This window comes from Citrus sinensis, chromosome 3, assembly GCF_022201045.2.
Source record: "Citrus sinensis cultivar Valencia sweet orange chromosome 3, DVS_A1.0, whole genome shotgun sequence".
In the NCBI taxonomy this organism is placed as follows: Eukaryota; Viridiplantae; Streptophyta; class Magnoliopsida; order Sapindales; family Rutaceae; genus Citrus; species Citrus sinensis.
The window spans coordinates 181,195-200,963 of NC_068558.1; the positions used below are offsets into that span (position 1 = coordinate 181,195).

The following is a 19,769-nucleotide window of genomic DNA, read 5'->3' on the forward strand; positions in this document are numbered from 1 at the left end:
TTTTTAATTTAATTATACTTTTAATCATTTCACTGTGCCGACTGAATTATTATCTCATAGAATTTCAACTACGGAACTCTTTCACTTTCAACTCAACAATGACACTCTTTCAAAACCCGTTCTTTTAAGTAAAACAACCCTGCACCAAATTTTACAAGACTCGCGCAGGCAACGGTATACAATTAGCGCCAAAAAAAAATAATAATAAAAGGGAATCTGGAGCCTTGTAGTTTAAGCAAATGAAACGTCGTCGATTCATTAGATTAGAAAACGAGACGCGTTATCTAGAAGATCACGCGGTCAAGTGATTGGGGAAAACCGATGTGTCGTAAATTCATTGGATGTTGTGAATTTGAAGCGTACGTGCGTCTGGACTTAGAAGAATGGTAGTCACACGCGTTGCTAGTGCAGAGAGAGAAGAAAGTGAGAGACAGATACAATACAAACAACAGAATTGCACAAAAATTTAGTAAAGTGAAAAAAAAAAGCTAAGAAATTGAACATCTGAATTTCTGTCTGAGATTAATTAGTAGAAGAAGATGGCAGTAATATCGATGGAATCTCTGCCGTTGGGTTTCAGATTCAGACCGACAGACGAGGAACTGATCAACCACTACCTCAGATTAAAGATCAACGGCCGTGATTCGGAGGTCGAGGTTATTCCCGAGATCGATGTTTGCAAACTGGAGCCGTGGGACTTGCCTGGTAACTCTTTATTTTTTAAGAAAACCAAAAAAAAAAAAAAAAAAAACGTATATAATGATTCGCAGTATATTATTTAAATTCGAATAGCAGGAGATGGTAGTCAAAAATTCCTTTATTCCCCATGGTCATGGATAATGAATAATTCTTACGAAAACTAATAAGATTCCTTTTTTTTTTATTTGGGGGTAAATTTTAAATTTTATTTTTGTTGGTCCCTAAAATAAAATAAAATAGGATTATCGGTGATAAAGACAGAAGATCCAGAGTGGTTCTTTTTCTGCCCGCGCGATAGAAAATACCCGAACGGGCTTCGTTCGAATCGTGCAACAGAAGCTGGATACTGGAAAGCTACGGGCAAGGATCGCACCATAAGGAGCCGAAAGGCGGGGACTAATGCATGCATAGGAATGAAAAAGACATTGGTGTTTTATAGGGGTCGTGCTCCTAAAGGTGAACGCACCAATTGGATCATGCACGAGTACCGCCCCACCCGTGAAGATCTCCTAGATAGCTCTACCAAGCCTAGTCAGGTCTGTTTGTTACTTTCTCTACTCACTTTCCCATACCGTACTGGTTATATGCTCTGTGTTTCAACTACTGTTTTTATTAGCATTTCATATCTCGTGGTCGTTTATTGCTATGCTTAATCAATTCTCAAACTTAAAAGAGTATGCTTTTATTCCTGCTATCTTTCTAAAGTACCTGGCTAATTTTCCCCTTTTTTTTTTTTTTTTTTAACTTTTCATACATGGATGGTTACTAGATTCCATTGCACCTTTTTAGCTATAGATTGAAAGCCCCATCACTTCAATCTCCAAACTTACTCTTTACTGGCTTCCTCTTTCTGTGGGTGTAGGCTGCATTTGTCCTCTGTCGCTTGTTCAGGAAGCCAGAAGAGAAGGTCGATGTCCTAAAGTATGACGAAGTGGAACAAACAGAATCTCCTGATACAAATAAATCATCTCTCGATGATACCTCATCAGATCTTGTTCAAGAAACCGCAATGTCCAACTATGTCACTCCTAATGCTGTACTACCAGTTGAGAGCTGCGGCAACAGTCATATAACTTCTGATGTTGAAGATCATTCAACTGGAGGCACTGTTCTAGAGGTGACTGAGTTGATTATATTTATGCGTCTCATCTTTGTTTTTGACGTTATTATTTAGGTTATGTCCTGCAGGTTTATCAGTCACATTTACTGAAAATTCTATTTTTTCTGCTTCTTACTCTAGGAATATCAAGTTCCAGGAGAAATTTTGAATCAATTTGACATGCCCAGTAATGGTCAAATTGATTGCAAAATATTCTCCCCCGTGCAATCGCAGATTCATCCTGATATAGCAGCATATATGGATTCACCTTTTGCCAGTGACTTCGGCAATGATCATTTTGGCTTGAATTTTAAGGATGGTGCTGGTGAACTGGATGTTTCACTGACAGAATTGTTTGATGAGGTTTTCAATTACCAAGACGAGTTCTCTTGTGCAGAATCAATCAACCAGAAGGAGTTGGATGTTAAAAGTGAGGTGCAGTTGCCTGGTCAAGTTTACATGCCACAGACCATATCTCCACGAAACTTCCACGCTCAGGACAATGGCACATGCAGCGACACAGACACTGACATGTCTCAAGTACAGGTAAAACATATAAGCTTCCAGTAGCTTGTAAGCCACCACACTGGTCTTGGTAGCCAGTTTATTTTTAGCTCGTATTGCTACATTCAGTGATCTGCTGGCATTATTGGAATTTTCCTTTGCATAGGATTCCATCCATCATATTCTTGTAGGCAAGAGAAATAATAACCTACTAATTCAAACTTATTGTGTCTTGTACAGCAATGTGATTTGGTAATGGGATCTTCAAGGTTGTTTAGCGAGCATGTTGAAAGCAAGGATTTATTACAGGCCCCATCCTGTTTTGGATCATGCCAGGCTGAAGCTTCACTTAATGACCAGGAAATTGGGAAGGGAACTATTTGTGATTATGGGGATAATTCAGCGGTACAAGTTGCTTCATCTGCTGTGGGTTCATTGTATGGGAATTTAAATAATTATGATCTGTCCCCCACTTTGAACAATTCTGTGAACTATGGTGGTGATTTTGCTGTTGGAACGGGGATCAAAATAAGAACTCGCCAGCCTCAACAACGACCAAATTCGTTTAACTCTGTAAATCAGGGCACTGCTCAAAGAAGACTTCGCTTGCAGGTGACACTTTCTCCACCAATGGTTGGCGGTGACAAGCAGAAAGATTTGGGTCACAGTGTAGAAGATGATGAAGTGCAATCGGGAGTTACTAAGGTAGAAATTACTGGGCAAATATAAAATTAAAGCTTCGCTGCTATTGCGTTCATTTCTAATTGAGCGTGTAATTTTGTCATGTGCAGATCAATGAAATTGCAGAACAGAGCCATACTTATGTTAGGGCGGATGGGGAGGACGGAGAGAGCCAGGCGCTAAGGGGTGATAAAATTAAGGAAATCAAGGAAGAATCATCTGCAAATCTCAGGTTAAGAGTGAAACATGATGGTGAATCTGGCAACTGTAAGGTGGAGCCCTCACAGTTTGTGGAGGCACCATCCATACACTGTGGCCAAAGTTTATCATTAGTTTATAAGCTCAGTATCTTGCTAGTTATCATCTTCTTCATTACCTTCACTGGGATGTGGAAATCTGCAGTGAGAGCTTTGTGCTTCTAGTCAAAAGTGTACTTTGTAGGAAAAACGGATAGGTCTGTAAATGCTCCTTTACATATATTAGATACACCTATGGATGGTATGCATAGATCTTAAAGAAAATATGTACTGTTTATGTTGTGTAACTTATGAAACACGTGCTATTTTGTAGTCTCATGGCTGGTATTTTAGCCGTAGGAGACTGAATCCTTGGTCAGATTTTGGATTGGACAGTTTCCAGATTTAGCGTTCGTTGGTACTTCTTGTTTTGTAGCGTCAAAAGTGGAGGGTCTAGAGTGGCAGCGCGGGGGGTGTGTGGGGATAGCATGGGTTATGGGTGGAATTGCGGAACAACAATAGTGTTTGTTTTGACCAATCATGTTCATCAAATAAAGGGAAATTGATTGGAGGTGCAACGGAATATCATCAGTCTCTGTGTATAAATATTGTGATTGTGGGCTTGGATCTCATTGAAGATGCAGGCCAGTCCATTTTCAGTGGGGTCTGATCTTGAAATGGTAGGGAGGATGATGATGATGAGGATAATTAATTGAGTGGGAAAGAAACGGTGGGTTTGAAGGCGTGGGTGTCTAACGAAACAGTGAACGAGTTGGGACAGAGACAGATATTGAGACAGAAACGGTGTGCACGTATCGCAGATATTTGATGAAATGTTTGGCCATTGGCTGGAAATTGAGACTAGATTTTTGTTGCGTCGTTATACGCGTATTTATATTATTATACTCGCTTGCATACAAACAAAACAATATTTAAGATTACAAAGAAGGCGAAGACAGCCATCGTTACTTCCATTTCTCACCTCATTCCCTCAACAAATTTAGTAGTGGGGTGGGGATGGAAAATTTCCACGTAGAAAATAATTTTTCCATCCTTATTCCATTCTTCATTTATTTATAGTAGATATAGATACACAATTTTAATAAATTTAAAATTTAAAATTTAAAATTTAAATAAAATTATTACCATATTATAAAGTATTTAAATTATTTTAAAAAATTTTCAAATATTTAAAATAATATCGTGAAATGATATCAAAGTTTAAAAAAAATATTTGAAGAAAACAATATCTTAAAAGAGAAAAAAAATATCTTAAAAGAAGAAAACATATATGCAGAAAACAATATCTTAAAAGAAGAAAATAATATTTGAAGAAAACAATATCTTAAAAGAAGGCGAAGACAGCCATCGTTACTTTCATTTCCCACCCCATTCCCCAACAAATTTAGTTGGGTGGGGATGGAGAATTTCCACGTAGGGAATAATTTTTTTATCATCACTTCATTCTCCATTTATTTATAATAGATATAAATATATGATTTTAATAAATTTAAAATTTAAATAAAATTATTATCATATTATAAAGTATTTAATTTATTTTAAAAATTTTCTAAAAGTTTAAAATAATATCGTGAAATGATATCAAAGTTAAATAATGTTTGAAGAAAGCAGTATCTTAAGAGAGAGAAAAAAATAATAATGTTTTAGGTTGAATAAAAATTATATTGTAGGATTTTCTTTTAGTTATAGTCCATTTATATCAAGTAAAAATAAAAAAAAATATTAACTAACATTATAACTTATAAAACAAAAATTATTAAATAAAAATTAAAAAAAATATTTATACATAATAGGGATTGGGATTGGAATTAGAGTGGGGAGTACAAAATTAAATCCCACCCTATTAAAAAATTAAAAATTATTTTTTTATCATTCTCCATCTTATTTCTCAAAAATTATTTAAAATAGAGCCCCATAAAACTCCAAACTTATGGAAGATTTTGATCATCCTAGTATAAGTTCAGTAATGTCATATGTGCGTATTTTTTTAAGGAATACAAAAACGGCAGGTAAAAAAGGTGCGTTCCCACTACGTAACGTGGCATATAATTATTAAGGAGCATCAACAGTAACAATAAATAAATGTTAAATGGGGGAGGGGGGAGGGAGGGGGGATGAGGATGAGGATGAGTATGAGTTAAGCAAGAAAGGGAAAGGCGTACATTGGATGGAATAGGCTACAGGTTCGGAAAGAAACACAACAGAAATGAATAAATGAGATGAATCTAAAAGGCAACATGTCATTATCATATAATGAATAAGGAGAGTGAAAATTGAAAAAAAAAAAAAAAGGTGGCACGGCGTGGGAGGTGAGAAGGAGGTGGCAAGCGGGTGAGTTGAAGCACACTGGAATTGCAAACAAGTGGTAAGTGGTAAGTGTAAAACAGCCTCCTAAATTCGATGGTAACTTACCTTTTATATATATACACATACACATATACATATATTTTAAGCTTAGCTTATTAGCTTTTGTAAGGAAAGCAAGTTGAAATCATCGTCATCATCATTTGGGGAAGAAATAAAAATAAAAATAAAAAAGTGAATAAAAGGTGTAGAGAGAGAGAGATGATACTGGTAGCAATAGTGGCAGAGCTAATGGAGGAGTACACGGTGCTGCTGGCGAGGGTGCTTGAGCATTTGTTTCACGACGCTCCTTTTCCAAGACGTGTTCGTTTTCTCATTCTTCGCAATCTTCCATTTGTCTCCTCCTCCTCCTCCGCCTCCGCTTTCAGCAGGAGACCTCCCTTGCGTCCAGCCCCCGCTTAAGCTTAGTCTCATTCACCGTCTTTTCTTTTCTTTTCTTTTTTTGTAAAATTTAAATATGTTGCTTGGCGGCTGAATTTGTCAATCAATCTTTCCTTTTTCTTTTGTATGTTATAATGTATATTCTTAATTCTTGGAGTTGGGAGTTGTGTACGTGTTTCTTTCTGGTTTTTTTATTAGCAGATAAAAAAAAAAAAAGAGTATTAATAAAGAGCTTCATTAATTTTCTTTGTTATTGTTATGATCGAATTCGAATCGATGTTGTTGGACGTGATGCTATTTCTTAATTTTCTGTGTTATGTGTTTGTCAATCTTTTTTTTTTTTTTTTTTTTTTGAATCAATCATTTTTCTGGATTATGAATTGTAGTGGATTAGGAATAGGAAGAAGATTAGATGTGTTCTGATTCACACATTTGGATTAAAACCTGATCCTCCATCACCATGATTGATGGCGGGCTGATACATACAACCTAAATCAACTCGACTCGACTGGAGAAGATGAAGAGGAGATACCCGTTCTTTCAGTTACCCTGTTGCGACGGAGACGGTGGAGAAGACACATGTCACGTGAAGGTGATGATTGCTGGCTTTAGCTGAGACGGTGGAGAAGACACATGTCATGTGAAGGTGATGGTCTCATTCATTGCTGGCTTTAGCCGCCGTAGATGAGATGATTGTGGAGAACTCGAAGGTTCCTACTCCCTATGTTTTTTTTTTTTTTTAATTATGAGTAATCCTTTTGATTGATTTGAGGCCTAAATTAGTAAATTTGGAACCCAATGCAGTCTTAACGTGACATGTGTCTTTTTTTTTTTTTTTTTTTCCAAATTTAATGATAGTGATTTCGTTGTACTCTATGGCCATCCTCATCTATTATTAGAGGCGGACCCCCACCCAACCCAACCAAAATTATTCTTCTTTCATATCATTCGTCCATCGCGGGGACTTTTCATTTGCTTTTTGGTTATACTTTGATTAATCCCAAAAGCTAATCAGTTCGTCATTATCATCATCTACTCGTTGTCCAAATAAAGCTTCGATAAAATAATACTTGAAGCTTCGATAAATTAATAATTACCTAATTAAAAATTAAATTTACATGATATGTTTTGTGACTTTTGTAAAATAAATTCTCAATGTTGCTTCCTATTTTTTAAAGTTAATTTAGAATTAAAATTTATCTCTTAACTCTTTTTATAATGTAAAATTTCAATTTACATTTTCACTTACATTAAATTTCAAGTTAACTCATTTTTAATATAAAAATAATAAATTTATAATAATTTAATTAATATCAAAGACAACTAACTACTATTCAAATAAAACATAAGAAATACTAGATCAAGGTAAATAAAAATTAAAAAATAAAGAATTTTTTTTGTAAATTAAAAATAACTTAATTTATTGATATATTAATATTCATGATATTTAGGTTACTATAAAAGGAGTTCGCAATCCTTTTTTTTCTTCATTCAAAGTTCTCTAATAAGATTTTTATTATTCAAAAATTTAGTTTCTCTTATCCAAAAATCTTTTATATTTCCACTTCGTCGTTATCTTGTAATTTTGATGTCAGTGACTTAGTTTCATGGAAATGATTTTAATTGCTTTAGTTTGTTTTGATGTTTTTGTGTTGGTAATATGATTTTATGCTTTTACTTGAACACAATTAAATCAAGTTCAAAATAAAAGTATAATTATTTAGGGATTGGATATCCTTGAAGTTGAAGATCTCCTTTATTATTAAGATTGTGACTAGTAGCACCCCTCCAAAATCCTATTGAAACCCCTTTTTTTTCAATTATATTTCATTTAATGCCAAAAATATCTTTTTTTTCCAAATGAACACTCTTTTTATTTTTGAATTTTTCAGTTTCTAAAATTTTTTCTCACTCTTTCAACCTTACTATTTGTATTCCTCTCTTCAAACTTTCTTTATTAATTAATTTTTAAAGAAAAAATTAAAAATAAGAAAAACATTATACTTAGAAAATAATAAATATTTTATGGGTCTAATACAATTTTATCCTACCTATAATTTTTTTGGTTAACAATTAGTTTGAGAATTCTTAAAAAATTATTTACAGTAGGATAAAATTTTATTTTACTTATTTTTCCACTGTATTGTATCTTAATTAAGTTGTTATGTTTATTACAAGAATTTTGTTTTAGCTTAGAGGATTACTAATTAAATTCATATTATTTTATTGATAATAAAATATATTTATATTGTGCAAGTAAAATAAAATTGAAGAGAACAAGACAATATAAATAGTTTAATTTTATTTATATTTGTCCTTAAATATAATTATAATATAACAGGGGTTTTATATGATTAATGAAGGGGTGCCAATAATCCAACTCTATTTTAATTCGGAGATCTTCATTTCCCTTCCTCAAGCAATTTTAAAGGGGATGAGAAGGGTACGAGAATATAAATAGAGCATCGAAAATGGGTATGGAGATGTCAATCTCCTCCCCTCCCATTTCCATTGCCATCCAACATGTGTTGTGGGTTAATTATTGGTAACACCTACTTGCTCAATCCACACAGAAATGGTAACTAATGAGGAAAAGTACAAGATAAGGCCGCTCCTTATTTAATATATTATAAGTATATAATTAATTGTGATTAAATTGGTAATAATGGTAATTGACATGGTTAGGATATTTGGACTTAAATTCTTGACTTAAAATTTTGACAAAATTTGTAAGCTATTGATTTCAAGTAATCCAATTGTAGATATTGAAATTTAAAGTAGCATTTAGTGGGGGTTAGTATCATCTATCTTTGGATTGCTTGAAGCAATAGCTCAAAAATTGTATCAAAATTTTAAGTCAAGAGTCTTAAGTTAAATTTTTATTTTTTTTAATTTAATATCATTTTCACTTTACTGAAATGAGAATGTTACTAAAATGTGAATGATTTGATTAGAGAAATATTCTACACATATGCGGCAAGATGCATGCACGTAGAGCAAATTATAGATAAATAGATATACATACCAATTCAATTATTATTATTATTATTATTAATGTGGATGAAGCTTAGAGAATAAACCTCTCGACCGTGTGGTTTACGTGTAGAGAGTCTTTATATTGTGGAGACTCGCCTGATCTTTGTCTAATCACTAATGCTTTTGCTAATTGGTATGAGATTCATGGAAATTAATTTAAAAATGAACATGGGAACAACAACTAGGAATGCTAGCTGGCAAATTTCAAGTAATTTTCAAGAACAAGGCCCACGGTATCGCTAGGCTCTAGCTAGTTGATTTATTTTTATCTTTAATTTACAAGATATTCTTTCCTAGCTATTACATATTATATGACATCTTCAGTTCGAGTGGGAAACTTAGGAAAATCGAAAATTCCTTCGGCAAAATTAAATTAATTATTACGTTTCCATTAGTCTCATGTCATACATTTGGATAACATGGTATAATATGTAGCTCATAAAATCAAGATTCTAATTCTCTCATCAATTAGCATCTAACATACTAATATATAATTCTGGTTTACTTGGCCAATACCAAAACTAATAAGATATCCATCCTCTTTCTCAGAAAATAATTTTGTTGTTGTCCAAAGTATCATTTATTTATTTAAAAGTAGTGGTACACATTTTAAATTTTTTATCCCAAATAACTATCCTAAATGATGTGGTATTTATGAATTGGTTAGTGAGATAATACAATTAATTTACTTGTATTTTGTAAAAAATTATCAATCAATTAATAATACCCTATCATTTGCAATAATTATTTGGAATAAAAAATTTGGAATGTTTATGATTACTCTTTATTTAAAGTAACTGATGAAAATCCGGCTGCTAAAGCATGACAAGATCCATTAAGCATCAATTGGTAACAGAGCTTAGGTTCTAAATCAAGTTTGATCATTATGAATATATTTGGTTTTTCTAATTCTGCATAATTTTGTTTCTTAATTTTTGTTTGAATCCATAAACCTATCTTCTTTAATTATTCTTTTCCCCAACTTTGCCTTGATCCTTCAAGTTCTACTCTTTCTCATTTAAAAGAAAAAACCAAAAAATAAAACTAAAGAAAGTTTCAAAAATCAATTGAATTTAAAGAGTAGCTTGGTATTCAAGTCTTGCCTATTCCAATTTTCAGCAATTAAAAAAAAAGGGGGTAATTCTAATTGCATCAAGATTTATAATTTTTTTTCTTTATTTGCTTATGATTTGTTAAGATTGGATTGTTGCAAGTGAATTTTGGTAGAGTTCATTTAGTTCAATAAAGAACTAAAGGAGAAAATTAAAGAATGGAGAAAGACAAGAGTATGTGAGCTTATAAGAGGGTAAAAGGCATATTTGAGTAAACACGAGTGTGAGTACTATCAATGTTGAGTGGAAACATGTGAGGAGTATTCGTGAGGTTTTCTAACTTTGTTTTGTAGGTTACTAAATATGTCTCAAGACAGAAATCAATTTATTTCCAATGATGCTCGGGAAAAGATAGACTTTAAATTATTCTTTAAGTCCTTAGAACAAAAGTTTGAATGCTTGGAATTGAGGTTTGATGAGGTGAATGAGAGAATATATAAAGTTGAATCTAACTCACAAAAGCAACTACCACTAAAAACTCTTAATTTGCAACAAAGAGGGAGAAATTCATATAGGTGTGCTGATGAAGATGACTATAGGGAAGACCTAGATAGAGAAGATCGTGCTCCTTATATTAATTTAAGCAGATTTGGGCGAAAGAATGAAAATAGAGAGGTTAGATATAGAGATTAAAGTTTTAATAATAGTGAGAGCTTTTCTCTTTGTTTCTTTAGAGAACTACCAGAACTCAAGATTTCATCTTGTGGCATTCTTTCTTAACTTATCACTCACAATCTTCTCTTCTTCCTTGAGTGTGGGGTCAAGCCCAGATTTATTATATCATTGGTTCTTATATTTATAGGACAAGGTCTTTATTTTATGATTGTTTGAATATAAATTAGAACGATCCTTAGTAAATGAACCTCAACAAGTGTAAGATCTCACCAATCTTTGTCAAGTTCACATCAGTAGCTAGGTATTCAAGCACAAATTAATCAATTTATTTGTGAGAGATTTTCAGCATTTAATTTGATCTATAGTAAGAATATATGAAAAATGGGAACGACTATTTCAATTGAAGATTTTTATTTGAATTTAGACATCAAAATTTGATTATTTATTTAATGTAAACTAACTGTTTTGACAATTGCTTACATGTTATTAAATTTTTTTTTAAAATAGCTTTAAAAAAAAGAGCTGGCACATTAAGTTGTAGAAATTTTAAAAGGGTAAAAGTTTGTTTAGTCCCTATATTATGAGGTTAGTGTCCATTTAGTCCCTGTATTTTTAAAAACACCTCAAAACGTCCCTGCTACTAAATATTGACACTTATGCCATTATTTTTTTATTTTTAACTTATTTTTACAATATTACATTTTTACAATAATGTTTCTTTTTTGGATATTAATAAAAAATTAAATTATCAAATTAAACTCAAAAATAAAATAAAAACAAAAAAGGTATATATTAATTTTTGTGGAAGCTCACGTATGTCTAAAAAATTAATATCGTAAAAAATTACATTATCAATTTTTTTAGAAAAATTAATATTTTAACTCAAGAGTATGTTCCACAAAAATTAATATATTTTTTTTAATTTTATTTTATTTTTTGGTGTTAAACTGGTAATTTATTTTTTTCTTTTTAATAATGTCTAAAAAAATTATTATAATAGGGTTATTTTTTTCTTTTTAATAATGTCTAAAAAATTATTATAATAGGGCAATATTATAAAAATAAGTTAAAAAGAACAAAAGATAATGGCAAAAGTGTCAATAATTTAATAGTGGGGATGGTTTGAGGTATTTTTAAAAATATAGGGACTAATCGGGTACTAACTTCAAAATATAGGGATTAAACGTACTTTTACCCATTTTAAAAGATAGAGAACATCTCTAGCTCCTGGTGTTCTTTCCTTAGGTTGCTCATAATCTAATTCAATTCGCTCAATCCGTCTGATTCGTAAAAATTCGATTCATAAAAATCCAATCTATGGACTGATGGAAGGATTCGATGAAAGTTTTAAAATCTATAGTAGGTGAATTAGATATGAATTTTTTACTTTTGTAAATCTGCAAAAATCGGCAAATGCCAAAAAAAATTATTTAATTAAAATAGTAAAACTTATAAACGTGGCATTACTGCCTACTAATAAATAAATAAGTTAAATATAGTTACATTAATGTCATATTATATCACATGTGATAATAATATAAAATAAAAATAATAAAATAATTGAATAATTAAATAAACAAATATAGCTTCCTAAACAATAAAAATTCTAAAGCATTTTGACAAATTGGAGGTAGACATTTTGGGCCATCATCAATGCTCTCAAGTTTCAACTTTTATATAGATTTAAATTCATAATTTTAGTTTTCAAGTATTGATCTAAACAAATGTGATTTTTTTTTAGTTTCGGAATGTTATATTTTGAAACTTTGAATGTATTATTCTAGCTTTATTTAAACAATTAACTTATTTAAATATTATTCAGTTTTGAATTTGATCGGTAGTAAAATTATTTTTATATCAAATTTTTTATCTAATTAGTTCGTAGATTTGACATAATTAAAAATTTTAATATGTAAACTAATTTGAAAAAATATGGATTGGTTATCGATTGGGTCAAATACGCATATGATCCACAGATATATGATTGAATTTGGATTAAGCTTCACCAATCCGTAGATTAGTTTGGATTCAAAGATTATAATCCATAAAATCGTGAATCATATATGGGTTGATGTCTAATTAACAAAATTCAATCTACAAACACCCCTATCTTTAATTGCTTTTAGCATATATATTGACACCAAAATTTGCATCGATGATAAAAGTGAGCAAGAGTTGTTCTACTTAGGAAACAGACCATGAGAGAGGTTGTTGTCCTTGGATTACCATTGTTAAGAATGAAAAGCTTGGAATCCTGCAAAAAATAATCCATTAGAGAATGTTGGCGACGTAGAACTCTTATGCTTAAGTTAGAAATCGAGAGCGGTGCAATAACAAACAAATAATAAGAGAGAGAAGAGATTTAAAGTATTATAATCTTCCTCTAATATACCTATTTCTCATGATTGTATCTTTGAGTGATGATCTTTTTATTTAAGAGAGATACTCATAAGTGTAATTTAGTTATGAAAACTTATCTTCTATCTTGTAGGATTTGACTTTGACGGCGATTAAGACTTATATTGTTTTATACTATTTAGATTAAAACATGTTATTGGATTGTGGTCCTTGGGCTATGAGGTCCATTCGTTTATGCAAATGGGTCGAGCCTCGTAAAAATATGGTATAACAATAATTTTTTTGGGGAAAAATAATATTTCCTGTTTCTAGCAAATCGTATTCTTCCCCGAAGAGATCAAGTTGATATACATATGTTTTAACATCAAACCAGATCTACAGTTCATCTCTTTATTGTTATTGATCTCTTGTATTATAACCTTTAATTTGTGTTGTAGCCAGGTATAATTGTTTTTGTTTCTTGTTTGACAAATTAATAATTAAACCAATTAGTTAGTTTGCTGCTGGTTTCTTATCTTTTTATGGTAAATTTAATGGGGGTGTAAAATAGATGAATAATGGCAAAACAATTCCGTCTTGATTCTGCAATTAACTAATGGTTCAGAATAACACGTACACTTATTCTTATTCTTATAATTTTACTATTAAAATTCCCATATTGATTCTTTTAACTGAAAAGTGTAGAACAACACAAAGTTCTCTTTTTCCCAAGGCTTGTGATTAAACTATATATTAAATTGGAATGCCTATTAAGTAATAGCAACTAAGTAATAGCAATGTGATGAGGGAATAAAACTTTCTGAGGCCGTGTAGACAGCCATGTTGGGTAGTGATTTTCAAAGATAGTGGGAAACGAAAAAAAAAAAAAAAAGATTTTGAGAATATAACGTTCCTTTTGCGTGAAACTCTAATATGTTAGTGATAGTATCTCATGTTAATTAAGAATATTTGCTAGATTAATAATATAATCCTATGTGAACTAATTCTGAACTTGTAAGCTAACTTTAATTTGAGTATACATTAAATCCATATACGTTTTTATTTATATCAGAGCCAAACTCACTCACCACCAAATGGTGCCAAACTCACCCTCAAGTGGTAAACATATGCCACATCGGGACTGGGTATACGATGAATGATTTCCCTTAATTGATCGCTTAATGGTGCGCCTTGATGACCTAGATTTGAAGCATTAATAACGTGATGATAAAGTTTTGATACCATTCCCTTTGGAAAGGGTAATATATAATTCTATTTAATTATGTAGGCTAGGAGACATCACCAAGAAAACTGCTTACTGCTACCCCCTGGACTTGGAATAGTATGTATCAGAGAAGCAACTTTGGAATATATTACCAAGAGATATTACAGCATAAGGGAAGCGATGCCAAAGCCAATAGATAGAGATTAGAGGAATATCTTCTTTGGGTTTGGAATCGTTTCTTGCTTATTTCTCTTCTTTTTCTTCCTTAGCCATTTTGCCTTTACCTTGACAATATATCTATATATATCGAGCCCATGGCTACCTTACTAGCTAAGGCTTTCCGCTCAGTTATATCTTCTATTGCATACTGTTTCTGTTTGTTTCGCTATCAAGACAAATTCAAAACCATCAACGTTAACAACAACATGCCTAAGGGACGACCACTTTCTTTGCAGGTTTGCTCGCTTAATTAATTAATTTTGCATGTTTTTCATCGATCCCTTCTGAATTGGACCCCTGTGTACGTCGGTATCTCATCTCTTTATTTGGTTTGGCCTTCCACTTTCATCATATATGGTCCATGGTTTTTCATTTTCGAGTTGCCAAAGAAACAAACTTTCTTTTCGTCTAATTTTATTTTCAAAAGGTCACTTTTGGCTCCTTAATGTTAACCAGCTTCATCACCATAACTGTTTTTCTGTTTCCAACTTCTTAAGATACAAAAGAATATATAGGCAAGAGATAGTTTTGCTTCTTCTTTTTTTTCGGGTCTTTAGAAATAAAAGAACTAAAAATCTTGTTTTGCTGATTAGTTTTTATAAATATCAATTATATAGAGAGAGATACTTTCTCTAGTGCAGCTGTACTCATTTTTTTTATGCGGATATATTTTTAAGTCATGTAACTTAATAGCGTTAATTTTTAATATTATTAAACTGCACGTTTTTATAGTACATTAAAAATAAATTATATTAAGCCACTTATCTTAACAGCTACAATGTCTGTATTAAAAAATCGTCCGCACGGGAGTGCATATATATATATATACACTTTGGCTGCAATTAGCTCAAAACTTCTTTCGGTCACTGTTATGGCTCTTTAATCACGTTGTCGTTTAGTATAGCAGCTTTAGGTATTAAAATTAAAATTTAATAGGTAAATAATTAATAATATTACTGCTGGCTGCTTGCTGCGGGCTATAAAGTGAATATATATTAAGATACGTATCCATGGTAACCAACAATTAATACGTACGTTTAATTAGTTAATCTAAACAAAACAGGTAATCCCTTTGGTTTCCTATACTACATAAATATAACTGGCTAAAGTAGACAGGTAGTAATGCATAAAGGTAATTTAAATTAAAGTGAGCAAAAGGAAAAAAGAAAAATGATCCCGTACGTTGGCATTTGGCAAAATCAAAATCCGTCTGGGAAACGCGTTTTTCTTTGCAGACTGTGGAGCTTAAAGTCCGGATGTGCTGCACTGGCTGCGAGCGAGTTGTCAAAAACGCCATTTACAAGCTTAGAGGTACATAATTATACAGAGCTACCTAGCTAGCTATAGCAAATTAGTTATTAAATCTTTAAAATGTATTGGGTATGTATGTATTAATAACTATATATATGTTGTACGCGCGTGTATGTATGCATGTTAGGGGTTGATTCAGTGGAGGTGGAGCTAGAGTTGGAAAAGGTGACGGCGGTGGGGTACGTTGATCGGAATAAGGTGCTCAAGGCGGTGAGGAGGGCAGGAAAGAGGGCTGAATTTTGGCCCTACCCTAATCCACCATTGTACTTCACATCTGCAAATAATTATTTCAAAGACACAACAAATGAATTTAAGGAGAGTTACAACTATTATAGGCATGGCTACAATGTTGGGGACAAGCATGGAACACTTCCCGTCACTCACCGAGGAGACGACAAAGTCAGCAACATGTTCAACGACGATAACGTTAATGCTTGTTGCCTCATGTAGTTAGCGTACGTAGCGATGTGTTTATTAATTGTACGTGTATGTTGTCATACGTTAATTATTTCTCTTAACTATTCGGTTATGTATGTAAAATGTTAATTATTATATTTCATATATGTGCAATGTTTATGAAGAGAATAATTTGTCAATCATATAATTGCATTCTACATGTACCTGTATATAGATATACAGTGAGGTTATAATCGTAGACCTCTGGCTTTATTAAAATTAGGATAAGTTAAAATAAATAAAAAATATGTATATCTTACATGATGAAATACATTATATTGGAGTCTGTATTCTTTTTTTTTTTTTTTTGTCTTTTAGCTCATCTTAGACTTTAATATGATTAGGAAATCCTAACTAAAAAATTATTATATACATCTCTCTCTGTGTGCGCGCACTTGTGAGTGTGCGGGTGTATGTGCCAATGCAAGAATTTTCGTGCACTAGCAGGAGGCCAAATCAAGTGATCAGGATCTTACGTTAAATACTAGAGATGGTAAATGTAGGAAATATCTTTTGGCATATTTTTCTTTTAGTTGATCTAAGTTTCTATCACCTTAGTGATAAGGTCTTTCATAGTCGAAATAGATACGAAGAGCTGAGAATCTCATTATAAAGAGCTTTTGAAGTCATAAAGTAACAGTGAGCTCGAGGAGATACTTTCCTATTAGTTAGTCTTCCTTTTCTCCTCGATCATCTCTTCAATTATTGTTAGTGTTATCTCTCGAAGTATTGTTAATCTTGGTGCCCCAAAAATGAGAATATAAAAAATAGTCAAAGAGGGACAATGGCGTGTCTACTTTGACGCTCAAGTCAACAATAGGCCTCTTTAAGACAAATAAGAAATGTCTTGTTGAGCTTAAACAAGGAGAAGAGACGAGAATAAGAGAACGATGAATGAATATTAAGTGTTAAAGAGCTGGGAGAGATAGGGAGGCCCCTCCCCACCCCCCCCCCCCCCCCCCCCCACCCAAAAAAAAAAAGCCCCTCACCGTACACATGAGAAGCCTTACATGTATATATGCTCTTCGCACTCTTCCAATCCCAGAATGCTGAATTGATAGAGTGTACAGGAATAAAGTGGGATCCAAAGATGGAGCCCACCTTATGCAACCTACCAAAAAAAAGAAAAGAATTTGGGAGTCGTTGGATTCCAACGACTCATCTAGAATTTTTAGATTGTAATACAATCTGAGAATCCTGGATCTGATAATTTCCATATATATACATATATAAGAAATATTCTAATCCAAAATTTTAAAGTCCAGTAAAGTTTGAGAAAACGCATAAACTATAAGGTTTATATACTTTAAGTTTTAAGTCTCTTAAACCACATAGTTTTAAAAAAAATTTCACACTTTCTTGTTTTTTGATTTGCAGAGAAAGTGAAATATTCATATGGCACATAGCATATTCATTCTACTTGGATAGAGAAAAAAAATATTCCCATATTATATTCCACATTTTTTTGTCTATATCTCACCTCTAAGGATGGCAAAATTACATGCAAATTCAACCACTTTAGATATTTTTAGGAGTTGTAGGCAGGATTGGTATTTCAAATTTATACCTCACTACGAGTTGTGAATGAGTTTGATATTTTAAAAAAAAAAATCTATGGGTTGCCACGTACCACATTTTTTTTTAATTTTAATAATAAATATTATATTAAAAATTTTAATCATAAATATATGTAAGTTGAAGTTATTACTCACATGATCTAATCTTCCTAATTCTTAAACCTACCTAACCTAACTCATTGCAGCTGCATGTCCTGCTCCCTCTAGACTCTAGTTTGTATTTGTGTGTGTTAAGATAGTAATGGTTGTTTATTAAAATTAGACTTTTATTTATTTAATTTTATATTAATAAAATATAAAGCTGAGTATTTTATGCAGATATTTTTTAGGCTATTGATATAAATTTATATTTTTAATTATATAATTTAAAATTTTATGTATTATAAAAAATATTTTTTTAATATTTATGATTTTAAACATGGAATTTTTTGTAATTCTTATGGTTTAGTAATTGTTAAAATCTGTAAGAGATGAGTTTAGTAATTTTAATTTTTTATTAGTGCGGATTTAATAAAGACAAATTAGCAGTAGTTGGTAAACCGTTGCTATCCCTACTCATCCCTTGGATATGTGTCCAATTTTCATCTGGTGCTGAGATTTCTTCGTAAGATTTGCTATGATTTCATTTGACGGAGGAAAGAGACAGAAAAAAAATCTTTCCATGACCATACATGAGTCATTGCTAATGCTGTCATTACCGTTCACCGGTGACAACTTTTTCAAAGAAAAAGTCCAGTCAGATTAGAACTCTGACCTTTAAATGTCGGTAGGCTGTACAGTAGCACGCACATTTTAGGATGATAAATGTTACATTAATTATAATTCGTTGGGATATACTACACTCTTAGAAACCTAGGCCCAGCTGGCTACCCCATGCAACCACTCGGCCCCAGAGCCCAGCCTTTGAGGACAGTGGTCCGAAATCCACAATTTCGAACCTGCATAAAATATTGTGAGATTTTTTTTTTAAATATGAAAAATAATTAAATAAACACAATTTTTTTTTTTTTAAATATGAGTGAAATAGATATCCATCATATGGATGGTAAAAAATGGCTTTAATCGGGTTTTTTCAAGCCTAAGTCTACTTTAAGATAAGCATGAAGGTTAGGCTTGATTAGGCCCATTGCGGGCTTGACCGGACTTGAGCTTTATTTATTTTTTTAATTTTTTTAAAATTATTATAAATTTAAAATAAATTAATAATCAACAAGTTGTTATAATCATAAATAAATTAAAGAAAATAAGTATTTATGTGGTGTTTGTATAAATTTTGTGATTACACCTTTTAGTTTTGAACTCAAGTCATAGTTTCATCATGTTGTGAATTGTTTAACTTATTAACTACCATTTTAATTCCTAGAAAGTGGTTAAATCTTCACTTGCTTTCATTGTTATTATCCAGCATGTGCTGATAAAATTAGCTTTGGGCCAACTAAAATTTGTTATTAGTCGATACCGCACTTAAGACTTCCCCAAGCTCAATAGTGTGACAGGATAATGTGTCATCAATGAAACTAGCGATTCCAGGCAATGAAAATGAAGCTGATGACAGTTGTGCATGGTTGGAAGAGGCAAAAGAGTTCGCCTGCGACTTTTAGCAAGAAAGCGCTGGTGTCTTCTCCTTTAAGAAGAAATGAAGGCATTAAGATCGGTGATGATGTCACCCGGCATTGAGTTGCTCTCACGACGTTGGCCTTATCTTTCGAATTTGATATTCTTAGTTGAAAAGATAATTAATCTTTACTTTCTGAAAATACAAGTTGTAAATTATTGGAAAAGCCTTGAGAGAAGGTCAAACTGTGGAAGAAATGCACCCTCAACCTTTGCTGAATGGGAAATTGCAGCCTGATGCTCAGGCTAATTGTATACCATGTTTATGATGAATAGAGATCG

At 32.1% G+C, this 19,769-nt stretch overlaps 3 protein-coding genes across 3 annotated transcripts; all 3 read left to right on the forward strand.

The window, feature by feature from the left end:
• The first annotated feature begins 385 nt into the window (after positions 1-385).
• LOC102621962 (protein NTM1-like 9) lies at positions 386-3,558 on the forward strand. The gene is made up of 6 exons (XM_006476186.4): positions 386-705; positions 940-1,235; positions 1,562-1,816; positions 1,940-2,344; positions 2,543-3,007; positions 3,094-3,558. The coding sequence occupies exons 1-6, from the start codon at positions 540-542 to the stop codon at positions 3,403-3,405; spliced, it is 1,899 nt and encodes a 632-aa protein (XP_006476249.2). The 5' UTR covers positions 386-539; the 3' UTR covers positions 3,406-3,558.
• Positions 3,559-5,708: 2,150 nt separating this feature from the next.
• On the forward strand, positions 5,709-6,238 carry LOC102622261 (uncharacterized). The gene has a single exon (XM_006476187.4). The coding sequence runs from the start codon at positions 5,806-5,808 to the stop codon at positions 6,004-6,006; it is 201 nt and encodes a 66-aa protein (XP_006476250.2). The 5' UTR covers positions 5,709-5,805; the 3' UTR covers positions 6,007-6,238.
• An 8,189-nt stretch (positions 6,239-14,427) lies between these two features.
• Positions 14,428-16,403, forward strand: LOC102622561 (heavy metal-associated isoprenylated plant protein 30). Its single transcript, XM_006476188.4, has 3 exons — positions 14,428-14,765; positions 15,765-15,840; positions 15,968-16,403. Exons 1-3 carry the CDS (start codon positions 14,625-14,627, stop codon positions 16,288-16,290), a joined length of 540 nt encoding a protein of 179 aa, XP_006476251.1. The 5' UTR covers positions 14,428-14,624; the 3' UTR covers positions 16,291-16,403.
• The last annotated feature ends 3,366 nt before the right edge of the window (positions 16,404-19,769 follow it).

Bases quoted from the DNA above. Each gene is read 5' to 3' on its own strand.
- LOC102622561 (XM_006476188.4), top strand. From the start codon at position 14,625: ATGGCTACCTTACTAGCTAAGGCTTTCCGCTCAGTTATATCTTCTATT. The intron at 14,766-15,764 runs GTTTGCTCGCTT...TTTTCTTTGCAG, and splicing joins GACGACCACTTTCTTTGCAG to ACTGTGGAGCTTAAAGTCCG. The intron at 15,841-15,967 runs GTACATAATTAT...TATGCATGTTAG, and splicing joins CGCCATTTACAAGCTTAGAG to GGGTTGATTCAGTGGAGGTG.
- LOC102622261 (XM_006476187.4), top strand. From the start codon at position 5,806: ATGATACTGGTAGCAATAGTGGCAGAGCTAATGGAGGAGTACACGGTG.
- LOC102621962 (XM_006476186.4), top strand. From the start codon at position 540: ATGGCAGTAATATCGATGGAATCTCTGCCGTTGGGTTTCAGATTCAGA. The intron at 706-939 runs GTAACTCTTTAT...AAAATAAAATAG, and splicing joins GGAGCCGTGGGACTTGCCTG to GATTATCGGTGATAAAGACA. The intron at 2,345-2,542 runs GTAAAACATATA...TGTCTTGTACAG, and splicing joins CTGACATGTCTCAAGTACAG to CAATGTGATTTGGTAATGGG.